Source organism: Pleuronectes platessa, chromosome 1 (assembly GCF_947347685.1).
Source record: "Pleuronectes platessa chromosome 1, fPlePla1.1, whole genome shotgun sequence".
Taxonomy (NCBI): domain Eukaryota; kingdom Metazoa; phylum Chordata; class Actinopteri; order Pleuronectiformes; family Pleuronectidae; genus Pleuronectes; species Pleuronectes platessa.
In genome coordinates, this window is record NC_070626.1 from 2862723 (window position 1) to 2883391 (window position 20669).

Here is a 20669-nt window from a genome sequence, read left to right on the forward strand (position 1 = left end):
ACCAACAGCTACAAACGTCTGGCAAACAGCATGGGTACAGATGGATGCACCAGAAATGTTGGATGGCCGGGATCATTACAGACAGAGAAACTGTGCGTCAATTGATGCGACTGATGGACAGTAACGGGGTAGATATGCGTGCCCGAAACCGTTTGAGACGGCGTGTGTATGTCAGCCGTGGGCCAAACTATGTATGGCATATAGATGGCTATGACAAATTAAAGCCTTATGGCATATGTATCAGTGGTTGCATAGATGGCTTCTCAAGAAAAATGATTTGGCTAGAAGCATACAAAACAAACAATGACCCTCGTATTATCGCAGGTTACTTCATAGATGCTGTAACCGAAAACAATGGATGTCCACAAAAAATCAGGTTAGATCACGGTACGGAGAATACCCACCTTGCAATAATGCAAAAGTTTCTGCACACCAATGAGGATGAGAATGGCACTGAGTGTGTAACTTTAGGTCCAAGTACTGGTAATCAAAGGATTGAACGCTGGTGGTGCACCTTGAGAAGTGAATGTGCCCAGTTTTGGATGGACCATTTCGACCAGCTGAAAGCAGATGGCTATTTTGTTGACAGCTTCCTTGACAAATCGCTGATCCAGTTTTGCTTCCAAAATACCATACAGGTACAGTATCCTAAAAACCTATTGATTACAGACGTAAGGGAGACCGGGGACAATTGTAGGACTTTTTGTCCAAACACCTATAACTATCTGCACTCTTCTATTAGAGCTTTAAAATTTTGACACAAAGTACCCTTATTTTTTTAAACCAATCCCTTTGATACAACCATCCCTTGTCTCCCCTAACTATAGAGAGCCAAGGGCATATAACGCAAATTATATCCTAACAAATTCATTATTTTTCTGTCCAATATTTAGGAGGAGCTTTATGAAGTTGTAACTGCCTGGAATGACCATCGCATAAGAACAACAAACAATCCTCGGGCTCCTAATGGTCGCCCCTCCATAATGTTTGCAGTTCCCAACCTTTACGGGGCTCAAAATTTCTTGCAGCCAGCTGATCAAATGAAAATAGAAATATGCAGAGAAGACTGTTGTTTTAAGGACTACCCTTGTGATGAGGATGTGTTTCACTTATGTATGGAACTTATGGCTGAACACAACCTGGCAATGTCTGATGATGTGTATGAAATAACAGACCTTTATCTAAGACTTCGTCCAATGATTGCTGATGGACTGGGGGAATGAAGTATGTGCTTTGATAAACAGTGTCAACCCGGCCTACCATTGTAAACAAATATGTCTGAATTGTTTATTGTACATGCCATCTGAAATACAGGCACATGAAAAGTAGATCACTGTCAATGTTTGCTATAGTTTCAATATCAATCTGTAGAATATGTCATAGAAATTACATGAAAAAAATATATAAATCATTTTGTAACTCATCCATTTGTATCCCTTTCAAATTAAAAGCCGTGCAGCATTTCTGTTGATGGACTCCGTCCCTTCTGCTGCAGTTCAGCCAGGTAGCAGACGCACAGGTAGAGAGGTATAGGCAGTTTGGCCCAGGCATAATACAATGCAAAGAGCAGGTGCTCTTTGCAGAGTATGATATAATGAAATCATTAATATTTTTCATTTTGGAGCATGTTCATGCCCACATGTTACATCTGTTAGAGTTCCATACTAGTCATTACTTTTATAATTATTATGTTGCTGATGTAGCCATTTTGTAAATAAGACTGTGCTATGTGTGAAGATGTAGCTAATAGTATACAATGGTGGATGATGTTACTTTTTATTAACTAAATGTAATTAATTTCTAAATGTGACTAGATTTGGTTTCAGCGCTCCCACTAAATGAAACAAAAGGAATAAAATCACACCAGCGATTCCATTCTGAACGCACTTCAGGTGTCTGCGTTCGCATGCCGCTGTCCATGGTGCTGAATGTTGTACACCGCAGGCTTTTCCAAAGTTGTATTACCTGACCTGTCCATTTTGCTGATTGTCACTTGGCAAGCTGATATAGACATCCTGTTATCGTATTATTCATTATTAATTAAAACATATAACTATAATACATTTTTGGGCTGGTTATTCGCCACCCATGTAAGTCATCAGCTGTTATAAATCTATATGTTAATGTCAGTAGCACCCTGGTCTTAAATAGGTGACAACAATGTGAGGCATTATATTACTTTTATACTCTGTGAATAGCTGCGCAATGTCGTTATCTTGCGCGGGGTGACTGTTTCCAACTGAAAGAGACAGAGGGCCAAGCAGACAAACACACACCCACACACCAGCAGCTGATGCTTTTTTTTAAACTTTTTATTTTACCAGATCAAAATTAAAGACTTGAGACCCAGGGCTGCCTCCTGCTTCTTAATTGAAAATGCAAAGAACACAAAGATAAGCATCATCGGCGTAACATATATATATAGCTACATATAGATGTATCTTTAAAAGTATGCACCATATGGTAACAGTACAGTACAACATTTGCCAAAACTTTGACAATAAAACATGACTTCACAGTTCCAGTGAATTCACACCTCCCAACTAATTTTGTGTTAATATTCGGACACATATTCCTATCTTTCCCTTTATGCCTTTATGTGTCAACAAAAAATATTATTCAGTATCCAAACTTTGTAAGAACAAATGTACCGTATACACTTATGAGAAAATGATGATGACCATGCTGTAGGTATGTAACTGGAAATGTCTGACGATATAGCCAAGAAATTCAAAGACAAAATAGTTGTTTTGAGTGACTAACCCTGAGACTAACAGATAAGCAAGTGATTTGTATCATAGTGCTCTTTTCATTACACATTATTGACATTCACCCAGAGCAGTAGAACACTGAGCAATTATAGAACAGCAAATTCTTTTACTTTTGATATTAAATGTTTAAATCCCATACTTTAGGCATGTATTGGTTCCAACAAATCTTACAATGGTCATTCTGCCATAGATGCATGTTCTTCCCAATGGGATTAAGACATTAACCCTTAAACTTAAGTGACATAAACTAATGCCAGCCAGAATGTTGCTTTTGTAGTCTTAACTTTACATAACAATTGTTTAGCTCAACAAAAAAAAAAGCTAAAAGCATAGACCTTGAAATTTAAAAGGGCCAAAAGAAATTGATTAAACGTACATCTTTGCCCTCCTTGATCTCCAATGGCATGATGATATTATGATCTTTTGTATGAGGATGCATGGTCACTGAAATAACAAGATTTCACATTGAAATTGTGTGCGAATACCATAAACACACACAAACTCCCTGGACTAGACTAGATTAAGTCCATGACCCACACATTAGACTCCAACACCTTGTTCATTTCGGAGCTGAAGTCAGGGTTGCTGTCATAATGGACTGATAACTCCAGGACACAGCCACAAGTATGGGCAACAGGTCTTCTCTGAAAACCTTGAATCTGAGTAAAATCAATTATAATTTCTTTTCCCAGGAATAGATCTGATCCTGTGCAGAACCTTAGGAACCAACACAGATGCTGCATATCAGCATTCCTCAAATATGTGGTAAGGTACTTTTGAATGTCCTTCTGGTGGACATTCATTGTCACTGGGAAGGTGAGAGACTTAATAACCTTTCTCACAGTTGGTTGCAGGGCTTCGTATACAGTTGTAAGGTCCTGAAGGCTCAGCACCGCTGGGCTGAGTATTTTTGCCCATTGTTCAATAACGTAGGCAGGCTCTTGGACCAGCCTTTTGTGGGCAAGCTCCTGGAGGATTTCATTGACATTGCTGGCTGTTGGGATCCTTCTGCAGCTGTGGTTGTCCAGTATGTCAAATAATTCTTCTTGGTCAACACTGTTAAAATCTGATCTCCATGATTCAAACAATGTACGCTCAGACTCAGGCATGTATTTGAGGAAATTCTCCACTACATTGCTCTTCGCATATCCAAAGGTGGCCTGCTCTAAAATGACAGGTGCGATCTTCACAGGAAGATATTTCTCCCTCGCCCATCCAAAAGCAATTATTCGACCTACACTCTCCCACTGCTGCTGTCCAAAATCATGCCTTAGAAAAGGCACTTTAAGAGCATTTCCTGTTGTGCATTGTTCATAGAATTCATTCCAGAATTCTGAGAGACAATCTCTCACAACTCCTCCATCATCATACCCCATCTCATATGTTCCATCTGGAAATACAAGTTGGATTTTGATGTCAACATCTTGAAGTCCATCATCAACGAAATGTGCCATGAGCTCTGGCAGTACCTGCCCTCTATGAACAACCAATACTCTCTTCAGTCTTTCACTGGATGGCGTGGATGGTGGTGAAACAGGCAGTGTGTCATCCAAATTCTGTTGCTCATTTTCAGAAAAGTCTCCTAAAAAAACAACGTCGCTGCTCTCAAAAACATCCTCACGCCCATCCTGTGTGGAATATAATACAAAGTCAATATTGTCATCACTTGTAGTGTTTCCAAACAATATTACTTCAGGGTTGAGTGATTCAAATGTAGCAGATGGCGGTGTTGTAGAAACACTGAGAGAAGGATTGGAGGACTGATTCTGAATGCTCTCTTGTCTCTCCAAAGATGGAGCCAAACTTGTGCTGTGTGGACTGTTGATCTTTCTTTTCTGTGTGGTCAAATAAAACCTAAGAAGAGGGAGTTTTGTGTCAGTGTACAATTGTCCAACTGTAATTACATCGTCAACTGTCACCTCTTGATAATCTTTGAGATCTAACTCAAAATCTGTTAAGGGCCCAAGACTACTTCTCCCGCCTGGAAAAAAACTCCCTTTTCTGAGCATCCTTTGAAATGTTGACTTTTCTTGTTCCCCCTCCCCGTTTGGCTCTCACTTGCTTGAAAGGCTGTTTTCCATCATCAGAATGCATCCATCCTATTTCTATTTTTCTTATTGTCTTCAGAGCATTTCTTTTCTGAAATGGTTGGGAGGGCTCCCCTTGGTTTCTGCTCCTGCCTCCTTCATCACAAGGTTTTCTTTTGGCCAGTTTTTGTTTCAGTCGCTCAAAAAGCTTTGATTTTCGAGTGTTGTTGTGGCTGTTCTCTTTCCTCCTACAAAATCCTAACACTGCTAGGCGATCACCATATGATGGCAAATATGTCTTTAGTTCTTCATCTGTCATCAGCTGTATGGTGCTGGTATCAATCTAAACATGGACAAAGAAATTGTTTAAAAATGAGTAATCGTGATTAGATAACCCAATCATTTTTGATAATATTTAGTTATCTACAGTTTAATGAAAAGAAAATGCTAAAAAAAGCTTGTGGTCATTTTCAGAGACAATAATTTAGAAGCAATATACATTTTCATGTAAAGAACAGTTGTTTGACTCAAATATTCTGCTTTTGAAGTTAAGTACCTTCTCATGCTCCAGGGTCTCTATTGTTTCCTCAGGGACATTTCTCTCTCTCAAGAAGTCACTTAGATCATCCATCCTTTGAGCAAGCATTAAAAGGAAAGTTATGGAGGATATAATCATACATACATCATATATACACAGCAAGAGTCTTCGTCTATAGATGATCTATATGATTATTGGTAGGGTAGTGACATTGTGACTTTGCATTTGTACTTTGTATTAATCAAATCCGTCACACCACTACTGTGCTCTGCAATGCACCATGGATAATATTGATATGAATTTCAAATTTACCGGAACATACAGGTTGTATAACCCAAATTTAGCTAAGGTAAAAGACAGGTCACAAAATAGTGTTTTGACATCTGAGGCACTGGTTCTAACGAGTAGGTTTCAGGACACACTGCTGCTGTAACTGCAGTAAAGTCTTGGTCAAATACATTTTTGTAACAATAAGTTTCATAATCTCGCTGTAGTTTTGTAAGGATAACTTTCACCTTTCAAAACAAAAAAAATGCCATGCTATTCTTATGGCTCATGATAGTTCCATTTACATTTGCAAGCAAGAACAACCATCTCCTAAACCTGAAAACAAGCTAGGGATGATTGTATTAAAAAATAATAAATTCATAACTGGATGAGATCCAAAGAATATTTTAAACATAACTAAACCAACTCTTCCTAGAGCAGCAACAGTAGTTTACCTCAGATAAATCGATATGAACGTAGTAATATCTGCTAAACAAATACTGTTTAGCAGAATTCACAAGAATGTACCACGTTCTAATGTTACAAACTGTAAACTGAACAGGAAGGCTTCATACAGACAGCTTAAGCTACAACAATTAGCTGTTAGCTGAAATGTTAGCTTAGCTTACTGTGGTTGTGTAAAAACTACAGTGAGACTGCAGTCAAAGTAACAGAAAACATAGCTTTTATCCATGTTTTTGAACGGCCATTAGCCTAGTCTCATATGCTTTTACCTGCAAAGGTTGTATTCCGGTTACAGTGACGGGGGTAGTTGTCATTAACTCAAACCTTATCTTTACTTCACTGAGTTCCCAGCCTCTCTACCACCTCTCCCCTGCTCTGCTGCACCCCGCCCTCAGTCAGACACTAAGTCATTATAATGAGATAGTATCTCATTATAATGAGATAGTATCTCATAATTATGACTTAGCATCTCATTATTATGAGATAGTATCTCATTATTATGAGATGCTAAGTCATTATTATGAGATACTAAGTCATAATTATGAGATACGATTGTGGGCGGGGCATAACAGAGCAGAGAAGCCGTTGCTGAGCGGCTTCGGGGAGGCCGCCTTACTCGCGGAAGTGGGCGACTATGCATCAATACAGAGACATAACATAATCGATTCATGTTTTCTGCTCCATTGATTGTCTTAGCGATGTGCTGCCGCTGTATGATTATAACCAGCGCTGCTCCAGGATCAGAACAGACGCTCATTAAAAGTCCGTACGTCCTGTACGTGTCGCAGTCTGCTTCCGCCTCACTTCCCCTCTGTCCTGCGCTCACTTTACACTTTAACAATAAACCCTAGCACTAATCACAAGTTATTAGGACACGTATAGGACTGACGTTTAATTTGTGTTTGTTTGAGTTCATGAAACACATTAAACACCGTGAGCACTCAGTCCTCCGCTCCTCACAACACGAGACGTAACGTGACGCGCACAATCAGTTCTGTCAGGGTAAAAGTGAAGGAGCGATCCAGAGTCATGATCGGTCATGAACGAATAATAACTTAAAAAATACATGTGATTATCAGTTTTAGTAAAGAGGAACAGAGACAAGCATACACACACACCAACACCCACACACGCGAACACAACCCGCCACACACACACACACAGACTCGCTCAGTAACTCATAATAATGAGATACTAAGTCATAATAATGAGATACTAAGTCATAATAATGAGATGCTAAGTCATAATTATGAGATACTATCTCATAATAATGAGATGCTAAGTCATAATTATGAGATACTATCTCATAATAATGAGATGCTTAGTCATAATAATGAGATACTATCTCATAATAATGAGATGCTAAGTCATAATTATGATATAGCATCTCATTATTATGAGATGCTAAGTCATAATAATGACATGCTAAGTCATTATTATGAGATGCTAAGTCATAATAATGAGATACTATCTCATAATAATGAGATGCTAAGTCATTATTATGAGATGCTAAGTCATAATTATGAGATACTATCTCATTATTATGAGATGCTAAGTCATAATAATGAGATACTATCTCATAATAATGAGATGCTAAGTCATAATTATGAGATAGATTTTTTTTTTTTCTTCATCAATGTGGCGGAAATGGGCTTCCATACAAAACAGAGTGAGGGCCGCACTGTGAAACAATCCACCTAAGTATGGAAACAGAGAAAACAAGCTTCACTGCAAAGACGATGCATAGAAAGTGAAGAGGCAAACTGACAAAAACCATGTTTAAACAAGAGCAAACCATTGTTAGGCAGTCACCTATCTCAGCAGTGAAGTGAGCCTGCAGTCAGCCTACTCCTGCAACATGGGGGCAGCACGCTCTCATGCACAACCTGAACACCAGGCATACAGATAGGGCCAATACTTATACTGACAGGGACTATGCACACCGTATTGATTTAGATAACAATATAGAAATCGGATTTCATTAAAAACTATTTTCAGCATTCAGAGACATAACCATGCGCTAAAGACTAAATCAGGAACACCAAACGTTGCTCCCAAACTTCAAGCTTCATTAATAAATTGTATTGATTTCACAAGATATATTACACTTTTTTTTTGCTGCTATCTCCTGTTCTAACACACCCTAAAGGTTCTACTGGATATATATATGTGGCGACTGTGGAGGTCACTGAAGATTACTAAACTCACTCTCGTGTTCTTATAACCAATTTGAGTCTTTTCTTATGTGAAAAGGAGCCTTATCTGCCTGGAAGTGTCCGATAGGAGATTGTAAACTGTGACCATAAAGGGAAGAACAACAATACACAGATAAACTGTGATATTTGAATCATGGTTGATTCAGATTAAGGCCAAACAATGAGGAGAAAACAAGTTTTTCCTCATCACACTACCTGGGGACTCAAGTCATGTTGTGTCTTGAGTAGAACCATCCACTTCAATGTTGGATGTGTGTGTGTTGTGTGTTCATTCTGAGATACTTCTCTGCCCAGCACAGTTGTAAAGCCTGGTTATCTGAATTGCTGTAGCCATTCTGTGAGCTCCACCCTGTATGACCACGCTCCTCTGAACTCTCTCACCAACACAGAAATGCTGCTTACTTCTGGCTCTTGAATCGTAGGAGATTAGCAGTTTCCTAAAAAAGTCACTAAGATCACATTTTTACTTAATTGGATGTTTGACGTGAACATAATTGAATATATAACATGAACATGTGCTCAGACTAAAGTTTGTTAAATTAAATGTTTTTGAGAAAAAACATCATCACTCTTTCAAATGAGGTGCCATCTGTACTGTTATACTGTACTGTTATAACAATGTTGCATGGTGCATAATTAATTGATAAGCTTTTACCGAATTGGGTTCCCTCCCTTTTCTGCAGCTGGGAGCAGGGCCCCTGGATCCAGTGCTCTGTGTCCTGTAGTGGTGGCTGGCAGGATTGCAGTGTACTGTGCGTAGAGGAGGACAGCCATGGACAGTTCTCTCAGGTGGAGGAGTGGAAGTGTACCCACTCCCCTCGACCTGTCACCCGACAGATTTGCAACAGCTTCCCCTGTCCTCAGTGGGTAGCCATGGAATGGTCTCAGGTCAGTGACTGTCGGAATACACCAGCAATACAAATTATAAATACCTTGAAGAGTCAACTAAGCAGTAAGCCCTCTAACAGATAAAAAAAATTGATTAGTCATTAAAATCACCTATCAAACAGTTATCGTTCAGGACCCCAGGACACTGTACCAATTACACATTCAAAATAAAGAAAAGCAGGGAAAACATATTTGTGCTTAACAAAAATGTTCCCCTATACTCGCATCATAAAATAAATAAATAAGTATAATTAAATGGAATGATATAAAATAACTCAATCACTCCTTGAAATGGTCCCAATGTGTTGCCTTAACTTGACATGTATGTTTTTAATGGTCAAAAGCCTAAATGTTTGCAGACCTCTGAATTCATCGATTCATCAACTGAACCCTATTGAAAGTCTGTTGTATCTGAGCGAGTGTAATAATGTGTGTGTTGCTCTCACATCTCAGTGCACAGTGACGTGTGGCCGAGGCCTGCGTTACCGGGTGATTCTGTGCATCGATCATCGTGGACAGCACATTGGAGGCTGTGAAGCATCACTCAAACCTCAGGTTAAAGAAGATTGTCTGGTCCCTATCGCCTGCCCCAAGCCTAGAGGTAGGACACTAATAACTGATGGAGAGCTGTTAGCATGTTAACGTTGAAGTCCGAAACACAGTAGGGAAAAGGGGTGTGGCACTATATCAACTATACAATGTCACTGAAAAGTACAAAGGCCCAATCAAATGAAAGTAAAAAGGATTTTTCCAGAACTCGAATGGAAATACTTTTGCATACCATTGCATATTAATATCTGGACTTTGAAAAACATTATTTATCCATTTTCTAATGTAAGGTATAGTACTGTACAGTATTGCACATACAAGCTACATACTGATCCTAAAGTCCATTTAGCCTATTAATATACATGTTATGTGCAGTCTAAATGATATATGAAACGTTTTAATATTTTTTTTTTCCATTGGTTGTGATGTGTGCACATACATGTGCTCTTCAAGTGTGTGATATATGGTAGAAAGAACTGCCCTACAGTTGTGAATCATGCTGTTTTGACCGTTACACTTTGCACACTAGCTGTGTCCCACTCAGTCCCCACCCTCACTACAAAAACAACAGGTTTCATTTACATTAGCTTCCATCATGTGGCCCCTAATTTATGATGCACCATAAACGAGCATCCCTCCCTAATTTAACTAAATTCTTTGAGAGCTATTTAATCCCTCACAAATAAACTCATAGTCTAACATGCATGTTAAGAGCTTTTTCCATAATATCCAATTCAAACTCAGACAGTATGCTGTGAGTGCCCTCTGTCAAACACACAGACCTTACTTTAGTCTCAACCAGGGGTGGGGAACCTGTCCCTATCGAGGGCCATTTCCACCTTTATAACTTCCTTCCAGGGCAATGAATTACTGATCACAGCAACCTCTCTAATGGCTGGAACTGCTTCTCTCTGGCGAACGTGTAATGTCAAAGATGGTGATCCTACATGCAGCTGTGATAATCAGTTGTGAAAAGAGCTAACCACAGCGATAGTTTTTCTCAAACAAAAGGGGAAACTTCAGTGAATGTCTCCTCCTAACGGGCCCTGAGCAGAGGTGAGCCAGGGTGGGGAATGCTCACCCGAATTGCTACTCTGCTCATCCAATTAGTCAACTTTATTCTTTGCCATTTGAATCTGCTAATCATGGAGCAACGCCTGTGAGCTAGTTCAGACAGCCAACTCGAGCTGCACTGCTCTGATCATGGGACATACATCATGTGACATACCTCACTCTTCACAACCATCTATAATACACACTCACCTTATCGGGTGGTCTTTAAGCATAGAGAAAATTCCCATCATTCCCTTTGCTCGCACTGATGCTGCAGTATTGCTACCAGTTGCTTCAGCCCATCCACCACCCCAGCATCCACCTGTAGGCTCCAACAGGGGGGTTATAAGTATATGCTTATCACTCCCATCATTCCTGTGTAATCATGGGGGAGTGATTAAGTTGGAGCCTAGACGCCACAGATTATAATAATAATAATAATAATAATAATAATTATAATAATAATTATAATAACTGTAGTGGCCGTTCCACTCAGTTCCAATATGATGGCCACTTGATTGCGTCTGAGGAGTATTTCTTTACATTGACTCGTGTCCCAACATCAGACCCTATCCCGTTGTAACCCAATGTTAATCAAATCCAGGAGGCTGATTACACTTGAAGTGATGGATTTTATTTCCCTTTCCAGCACAGTTCAGACACGCCGTTTAAACGATCCATTATCTAAAATTGGCATGCCTTAACTCCAAGCTGTTCAAAATGACACTTTTTCTCTTAGCACTGATATCAACCATCACTTTGAGTCTACTCCACAGACTCACTCACCACTCTTCTTGCGCGTTACTAGCCACCCCCGCTGGCTCCACCACGCACCTATATGAAGAACCGCCTTACGGCCTCCTCAAACTGTTGCAAAAAAGACGCAAACAGCGCTCAAAACAGAATAAACTTGAATATAGAAAACATAATATACAAAATATAATTCAACTGTACAAAACCTGGACGTTATAAGAAAATATCAAAACAACATAAATATTTAACTATACACACACAGGCTGCATAGTGGCTCTTACAATAACAATCATAATTAAAATAAAAAATAAAAAGGGGACTACACAGCTTGGCCATGTGCCTATATAATGCCATAGGTTTGGAGGTCATTCACTGGCTGATTGAAATTTAAGCACATTTACTGCTTGTTGCAATGCTTTTTCAGAAAGTTTTATGCCTAAGCAACAACATGCAACCCTCCTGGTCCATTTAGATCGGATGTGCTTGATCTATTCATCAGTAATACTGAATACTGATCCCTGGGATTACTACTTGTAACTAATTTATCGTCTCCCCATCAGAATACACACCAGTGGAGGCCAAGGTGCCCTGGTTAAAACAAGCTCAGGAACTGGAGGAACACCATACTGCCACAGAGGACCCCACGTGAGTATGCACACATGCACATTTAGACAAACACAAAGCATACATACATGTATCTATATATCTATATAAGTCTATATATATATATATATATACATATAAATATGTATATAGATTTATACATATATACATGTATATCACCTCGAATGAGATAAAATCAGAAAGACTTGAAATAGAATGTACAAACAACCCTATTTTTCCAGTTGGTTTCTACTTCTTACTTAGCTGTGGCTCAGAAGGTAGAAATGGAGGTTGTGTTAAACAGTCGGTGTGTTTTGTTCAATCTTTGTACATTTCTGGCTCAAAGCAAAGTGCTTGGGACAAACCACACACACATCGGCAAACACAGCTTATCCAGCCCTGTGTGAATATGTCTGGTTCTGTTTCCCCTCCTTCCACTGCTGATGATAAGCATGCTCATTGCCTTCTGCTCTGGGCCTGGTCATCTCTGATAGCCTAACTGGAATCCATCAGGCCACACAGCTCGTACACACCTCACAAACCTCACCACAAAGACTGTGCAGACACTAATATATGCGAGTCAAACACTTCCCACACTCACCTCAGTGACTTTACAGCAGGCACAGAAAAAAACATTTAGGTCTTGTGTAATAATTAAGAAAATTGCACAAAAAAGGATAAAGGGGGACTACAGGGGGATTGGAAACGATTAAATTAATATACTTTTAGGAGAAGCTCCCGAAGGGGAATCAAGAGGGGAGGCAGATCCAGTGGATGGCAGTAATAAACCTGGGCATTTGTTGCAATAAATGGTACAGACAAAGAAGAAGAGCGGCTTCCCTTACTAGAGGAACAACCACAACTATTCTAAAAAACTGACTATGTTTCTGACAAACCATTGCTTACACGAATAATGACTGTCCTCTCAAAAGAAAAGGCAGATGTAGCATGACAATGTTAAAGTGCTGCAAAAACCAATGGTGTACCATTTGTGCAGTATCATGACCTTTAGACTATATGCAAGCTATGGACGTAAGCTGACAGCTAGCCACAAGTACACGATTGTGTGTGTGTGTGTGTGTGTGTGTGTTTGTTCAGCTCATCCTCTGATTTCCCATTCTTCACCACGTCCTACTTGTCTCAATATGTCTCTGTTAATCCAGCTAAATGCACACAGATGCAATCAGACATACCACAGTTTGGTTACATTGTCATTAAATCCCAGGCAGGTGTCAGGTGTGACCTGACTTCCGAACAAAATGAAGAAAAGAAAGAAAGGTCTTTTCTCCGAAATGGTTAAGGAGCCCAACTTGCCATGATTTTGAAGAAAGGGTTTTCTTCATCGAAGGCACTGTCCCAACATTAATCATCATGTAATACATTCAATGTTGTAGAACCTCAGCCTTGCTTCCCTTGGCCTGAAACATAGGTTATATATTGACAACTCCACCAGCTTTGTCTTCCTAATTACAAGGTAACATGAGATTTTATATTAAATATTGTAAACCTAATTATTAGACAAAGTAGTCTTATATTCATACTCAAAGCCTGAGTATTATGCTGGCAGAGCTAGACACACAGATATGCAAATTGTTATTTACAAACTTTACACTTGAGTCACACTGACTGCTTTAAGTTGCTGTCAATCATTTGGAGACAATTCTAAGTAAAAGTTCATGAAATGTCCAGTAAAGGTTAAATAAGTTGGTACAAGCGGTCTACATTAGGTTGGTTCATAGTTGAACAAGACACAGCCTGGTTTTCACAGATCACATGTCCCTCCCACCATTATAAATAATTGATAAATGGACATCTGAGACCATTTCCCTATACTTTCGGAGCTTTACATAATAACAACAGACAAATAAGGGAGAAATGACAATAAAGATTTAGAATCCCACATTTAGCAATTATCTGTCTTTATTTAAACTCTATCAATTCAATTCACTCCTACTGATTTATGCAGGTCTTAAAATCTGTGTGACTGAGCTGAATAAAGTCACTGCCAAATGTCAAAATGTTCCCCTCAAGAAAGCCTGACCTCCAGGCAGGCGCGGCGCGTCCCATTGGGCAAGTCGGGCAGTTGCCCAGGGCCTCGGCCACCAGGGGGCCTCGTCGTATTTATGATTTTTTTCTTTATTTTTCAAATAAATCACTCCTCATGTCCTCCTTCATTCAATATGAACCCAATAGCAAGACAGGCTTCATCGTACTTTCTTTTCAACTTGGTTTTTGAACACTGTGTCTTGTTTGTCACTGACCGGCTGCTTAACAGGAACAAGCTCTGATCTCACTGTGTGTCTCTGAGCGAATGTGAGAGGGCGGAGCCCCGGGGCCTGTGTGTGTGTGATGTCTGGGGACACACACGCACACACTCGCCCGCACAACACTGTACAGGTAGCCGCTGTAGAGCCGCGGGTTGCCGACCCCTGCCTACGGCGAAAGAACGATTTGTTTACAGTTCCACCGTTAAAGAGATGCGGACGTCAAAAGTTTTGACTCAAAACATTAGTTCCTCCTCACATATCCCCTACCGCAGTTGGGGCGCGTGACACAGTTTGAGAATCACTGCATTTGGGAGACCCAGAGCTGAACTGTCCCCTTCGCCCCCTCCCCTTCCCCCTTCTCACACAGCATCAAGCAGGGGCATCTGCAGTTGCCAATTCCCCACACAGTGATATGATAGATAATAGAAAACTGCTTCGCGGGCCAGATGATTTTTTTTTTGTGTGTTTGGTTAGTGCAACATGCGGCTCCTGAGCCTTTCTGCAGTGTTATGCATGTTGCTCATATTTTTCACGAACGGTGAACATAACGAATAAGTTTTCATATAATGAACGTGAGTGAACATCATGTTCACGTTCATTTTTTAAATCTTCATCGTATCAGGCCGTCATGAAATACCAGGAGCGGGTGAATGTGTGGGTGCGTGCTCCCAGATAGCGGACACACACACAGGCCCCGGGGCTCCGCCCCCCGCCCCGCTCACTCGCTCAGAGAGACTCAGTGAGATCAGAGCTCGTTCACGTGAAGCAGCCGCTCAGTGACTTACCGGCTGCTTCTTATCAGTGGAAACAGTGAAAACACAGAGTTTCTCTGGTCACAGCTGATCAGAGATCAGCGCTGCAGCTTCTTGATCAGAGCATAAGCTGCATTTGGTTTGTACCAAGCTTCAGTGTCTGTGTCCGCCTCCAGTCTGACCTGGTCTCATGTTTTGTTTTAATATTTCGTCAACTAAAATATGCGTCACATCCTATTATGTCCTGGCTCTCTTACCTGCAGGTTGCTAATCTATAGTGTCCGACCCCCGGCCTCGGTAAACTAACCAGGGACAAATCCCCCAAAAGAAATGTCTGGGAGGTAAATAGAGAGTTTAATTCTGCGTGGACAGATTCATTTGCTTTCACTGCCAACGATGCAGGTTTACCTGTATGCTTGATATGTGGCGAGGAATTAGCAAACAATAAGAAATGTCATGTTTTGACATTTCCAGAGCGAGCCACACAGCATCTGCTGAAAAGTACCAAGCTGGAGATGAGCAAAAAAAGCAGAGTTCTGTGTTTCATTTAATTGAAAGTAGGCCTACACATGTATTATGTTCTCCTCTTCATAAGAGTTTGGTGTTTTCCTTTTTTGTAACAGGTTAAAATAGCAGTTAAACAGTTTTTTTATTGTCGTTCTATAATTTAATAAATGCAACAAACTATAGTTTTTATATATATTGTATAACTATATATATAACTTTATAACCTGTGTTATCAAATATTTGTTTGGCTCCAGACAGATTTAATTTGGGGGGAAGAGGTCTCTCTCTCTCTCTCTCTCTCTCTCTCTCTCTCTCTCTCTCTCTCTCTCTCTCTCTCTCTCTCTCTCTCTCTCTCTCTCTCTCTCTCTCTCTCTCTCTCTCTCTCTCTCTCTCTCTCTCTCTCTCATCTCTCTCTCTCTCTCTCTCTCTCTCTCTCTCTCTCTCTCTCTCTCTCTCTCTCTCTCTCTCTCTCTTTGCCCAGGGCCTACAATTAGCCAGAACCACCCCTGCCTCCAGGGAATCTAACTATCTGCTCACTACATATTAGTTGCCATAACAAGCTTACCTCTTATTACCTCTGGTGCTCCTGACAGTCAGCAGCTTTAGGATTTACAAATTTAGTTTTTACTTACAGGAACTTTAGGTCAGATTATTATTACCATTATTTTATTTATTTATTATCAGAATATGTATTAATGAAAAAAAGCAGGCGAGAACTAGGCATGCCCGTTAGCTAAAAAAAAACGAAGGCACGGGCATTTCAGCTCTCATGGGCAGAAGACTATGGCTTTGTTTTTCATAAGGACCATGCTGTGTGCATGTTATGTTTGCAAAATGTGAGCTGAATGTCCAGTGTTAAGCACCACTTTGAAACAAGGCACGAAAGAAGTTTCAAAGATCAGGCAGACAAGGGAGAATCCATCAAACGTGCAGTGTCCAGGTATGGGAAGCAAGCCAACTCTCTCAAAGTCTCTGACACTGATGAAAATCATGCGACTGAAGCAAGCTTTCGCAATTCTCAATATGAGTGTGGTTGGTGGGGTAAATGACAAACTTATTATTGCAATCATAATGAGATAAACATGTTTCTTTAAAGTGTTGTTTTATATATAGCCAATATGGATGGAATAAAAATTATATGATATGGCACACCAATTTTTTTAAGGCGATGGAGCCTTGTTGTCACATTTAAAGGGGACATATTATGAAAAATCCACTTTTGTAGTGCTTCTACACGTTAATGTGGGTATCTGGCATGTCTACCGTCCCAAAAACTCTGGAAAAAACAACTCAACGGGCACCTCCATACCGCTGCACGTCCACCCCGGACATGACTGGCCCGCCGCATCCGCAGACACAGAGCTTAAACTGCTGCTGATCCACTGACTATAACAACGCCGCATTCAAATAAAAATGTGGGAAAGAATATTGTACAGTATCTAATATTGTGTTGGTCATATTTAAATCATTCATTATTTTTTTTGGGGGGGGGGGAAAGAGAGGATAAAATAAAAGAATTGCATATTAAATCTTAATCGTTCAGCCCTATTCACAAGTCATAATGACTGGTTTTGTTATTTTCACTTTACATTTACACTTACAGTTTAGTGCAGTGTAATTATTTCCTGTGATAATTAAATGCCAGTGTGACAATAAATGACAATTTAAAACCATACAAACTGTCATGTTTTACTGTATTTAATAGAGGAGGTTTTCTTAAAAAATATATGATCTGCCACACAAAAGCTGTCAGTCATGACTGCTTTTTAACAGTGGTCGCGAAAGGGGATGAGGTAACAGTTTCCTCTTCTGAGCCTATGGAGGTCACGTAGAAAATGATCCAAAGACTCGTACCCGGCAGATGAACGAATCGTTCACCTCCCGACCGTGTCTTCAGATCAGTGTTTCGTTCTTCTGCCAACAGAGTCTTCGGATCAGTGATTCGTTCATCTGCCGTATACGAGTCTTTGGATCCTTTTTCACGTGACCTGCATCAGCCTATGCAACAGTCCCGATGAGCGGCCACGAGAAAATGAAAGAATCTCTTTGAGAGGACTCGTTACTCCCGAGTCCTTGTAAGGATTCGTTCAAAACGAACGAATCGTTCACGACCGACACATCACTACCAGATGTGCAACTGCGCTCATGTTCAAGCAACAGACTCGGCACTTACGAGGGAAATTAAAAACACCGTATCCGGGGATCTTGGGAGGAGATCCGTGAGCGACAGATCCTTTCTGTGCATAGCCTTTTTTTTTATTGGGATTAGAATGATAATTATTTTATTTTACTTTTAAGATCTTTTAAAGGCCAGAATTTTAAGTATTTTGAGTGGTGCGATCCCTAAGACTTCGCCTTTGCTGTTATATGGAATAATAAAGAACAACTGTTGTCAATTCTGTGCAGGACATGGTCATTATTCAAAAGCAACGTGTATCGTGATAGTATCGTATCGTGGCCTCTGTATCGTGATACGTATCGTATCGTGAGGTTGTAGGCAATACCCAGCCCTAGTGTATACACACATATCTAATGCATGTATTTAAATAATGTACATCTTTATCAGAAGGTGTAGTAGTTTGAAAATTGTAGCTTCAATGAAGAAACACAACAAACGGATACAGAAATATATGTGTAGGACAGAGACTTAAAATGATTTTAACAACCTTAAATATGCTAAAGGGAGATTTAAGATGTGTGTGTGTGTGTCGGGGGCGGGGCAGTGAGAAGGGGGATGGGTTGTTGGTGAGAGGGGGGGTGGGGAGGTGAGAGAGGGGGGGGGGGGCACTCAAAACAGGTCAATCTGAGGAAGGCTGTTTAAGACAGTGTAAAAAGGTGCTGTTTTAAATGATCCTTGTGGTTTTTTGAAAACGTTGTTTTATCGGAGGTGCTGATGGAAACCGCTGAGGAGTGAGCCATCTCGCTTCCTTCCTATCTCTGAAAGTCGCGCATGTGCAGTAGTGACAACACATTGGCCAATGGCGGCGTGCGCTGCAACAGCATCGCGCAACAGGAAGTCCATAGTTCGGGAGAACTTCACCCTCAACATGGCCCAAAAAAAACAACCTGCATTACAGGACTGTTTCTAATGTTTCTAATATTTAGAGATAGGATATTTGAGTTTTCTTAAGCTGTAAGCCATAATCAGTAATATTAAAAGAATAAAAGGCTTGCAATATTTCAGTTGATTTGTAATGAATCCAGAATGCATGACATTTTTTTTTTTTTTTTTTTTTAAATTGCATTACAGAAAATAAAGAACTTTATCACAATATTCTAATTTTCTGAGACAGTCCTGTATGTGTACGGCAGACCCGCTGTACACTGGTCCGCTCGTCGGAACGCTTACAGCCGGGCCGGACGAGCGGGATGGCGGACACGCGCATTTGAGGAGGAGGAGGTTTGACATCGTAACGTAAAAGATGCAGACTCGCCTTGGTAAAATAGCCTGTTAGCTAGCTTGCTACATAAAGGTATACCTGTGCGAAGGGTTCTAGAATCCATTACAAAAAATATGGTTTAAACTTTTATTTTTACGAGTTTAAAAGCGTAATGTTATCCTATTGCCTGACAAACATCTTTTTTAATTACAATTATTTAGTCCAAAGAAGACTGTAGTTTTGTTTGTTGTTGCTACTTTCCCTGTCCTTTTTGTTAACAAGAAAATTGGATTTTTGAAATTTTATATATTTTTAGTATCAGCACTTTTCCTGTTCTTGGTTCACAGAAAAAGGGAAACTTAAATTAGATTTTTTTTGTTGCTATTATCACTTTGCCTGTCCTTGGTTTTAAATGGACAAAAACTATATTTTTCTTTGCTTTTGTGTCAACAGTACACTAATGTGCAGCAAAGTTTATTAAAATACTTTTTTTTGCATGAAGTATCGATCTTAATTGTCTTTATTTTCAGTCATCACATGCGTCTAACAACCTCAAGCTAAATTTAAAAGCTGTTGGCTAAATAAGAGCAATTGAGAATTTGTGTCATTCATAATCCGATTAGTCGATTAATCGTTTCAATAATCGATGACTAATCGACTATTAGAATAGTCGTTAGTTGCAGCCCTAATTGAGTGTTGATGGACAATAAAGAAAACTGTGTCTCCCTGGGCAAACTCATCTATCTAGTCTTGAGGGTCTGTTCACAAAGAGACTTAGATCTTTGGCACTCATTCATGTAGTATGTAAAGATGGAAGCAGTTGAGAATTGTTGGAGAATGACAACAATTCAGAAAGACTGATTTCCTTAACCAGAATACCCTTAAATCTGAATCAAACAAGAGGATATGTTTTTTAGTGTTTCCACTTTTGGCCTTCTGGATGCTGTCAAAATAAACAAATTTATTTATTTTAAAATAGGTTTTTGAGATAATGAAGGAACATGTCAAATAGAGAGCCAATAGTTAATATGTATAGAGAAATCAATGTTGGACTTGTTTGTTGGGGCACACCCTGTGTTATATGTTGCAGCTGCCAAGATATAAAAAATTGAAATATCATAACAAATCATCAATTACCTTCAATGGTTAAGCATCAGTAATACGAACTGAATATGACCCAGCATGTTACTGCTGTTGTTGATTAACCCAATGTGCATTGTAACTGCTGTGGGATGAAAACTTGTCTTTTGTACAAAACATTCGTCAGATGTTTTAGTATTCAATATCCTTCACTTTTGGAGGTGGTGGTGTTGGTGTGATTCTTTGTGAATCATCATTATAAACATTTGCTGCATGTCATGACCTCTCTGTATATTTTCCTCAACCGTCTTTAGATTTGTACCTGGGCCCTGGGTACCCTGCAGCGCCACCTGTGGGCCAGGCAAGCAAACTCGTGAGGTGAAGTGCCGGGTGATGCTTTCATTCACCAAGACGGAGGTGGACCTTCCAGACGAGGAGTGTGGCAAAGACAGACCCCAGGTCGAGAGGCCCTGCTACCAAGGGCCATGTAGGGGCATCTTTTCAGGCCCCCAGGATCATGGAGCCCCGTACAACCAGATGGAGGAACTGTACA

At 40.0% G+C, this 20669-nt stretch overlaps 1 protein-coding gene across 1 annotated transcript in view; it reads left to right on the forward strand.

Annotated features, from left to right (window-relative positions):
* Positions 1-12176, forward strand: part of adamtsl3 (ADAMTS-like 3) — a 202392-nt gene extending 190216 nt beyond the window's left edge. The window contains exons 13-15 of the mRNA XM_053414931.1: positions 8968-9172; positions 9626-9773; positions 12088-12176. Coding sequence (XP_053270906.1) covers positions 8968-9172; positions 9626-9773; positions 12088-12176 — 442 coding nt within the window. The remainder of the gene's footprint in view (positions 1-8967; positions 9173-9625; positions 9774-12087) is intronic.
* Positions 12177-20669: the final 8493 nt, after the last annotated feature.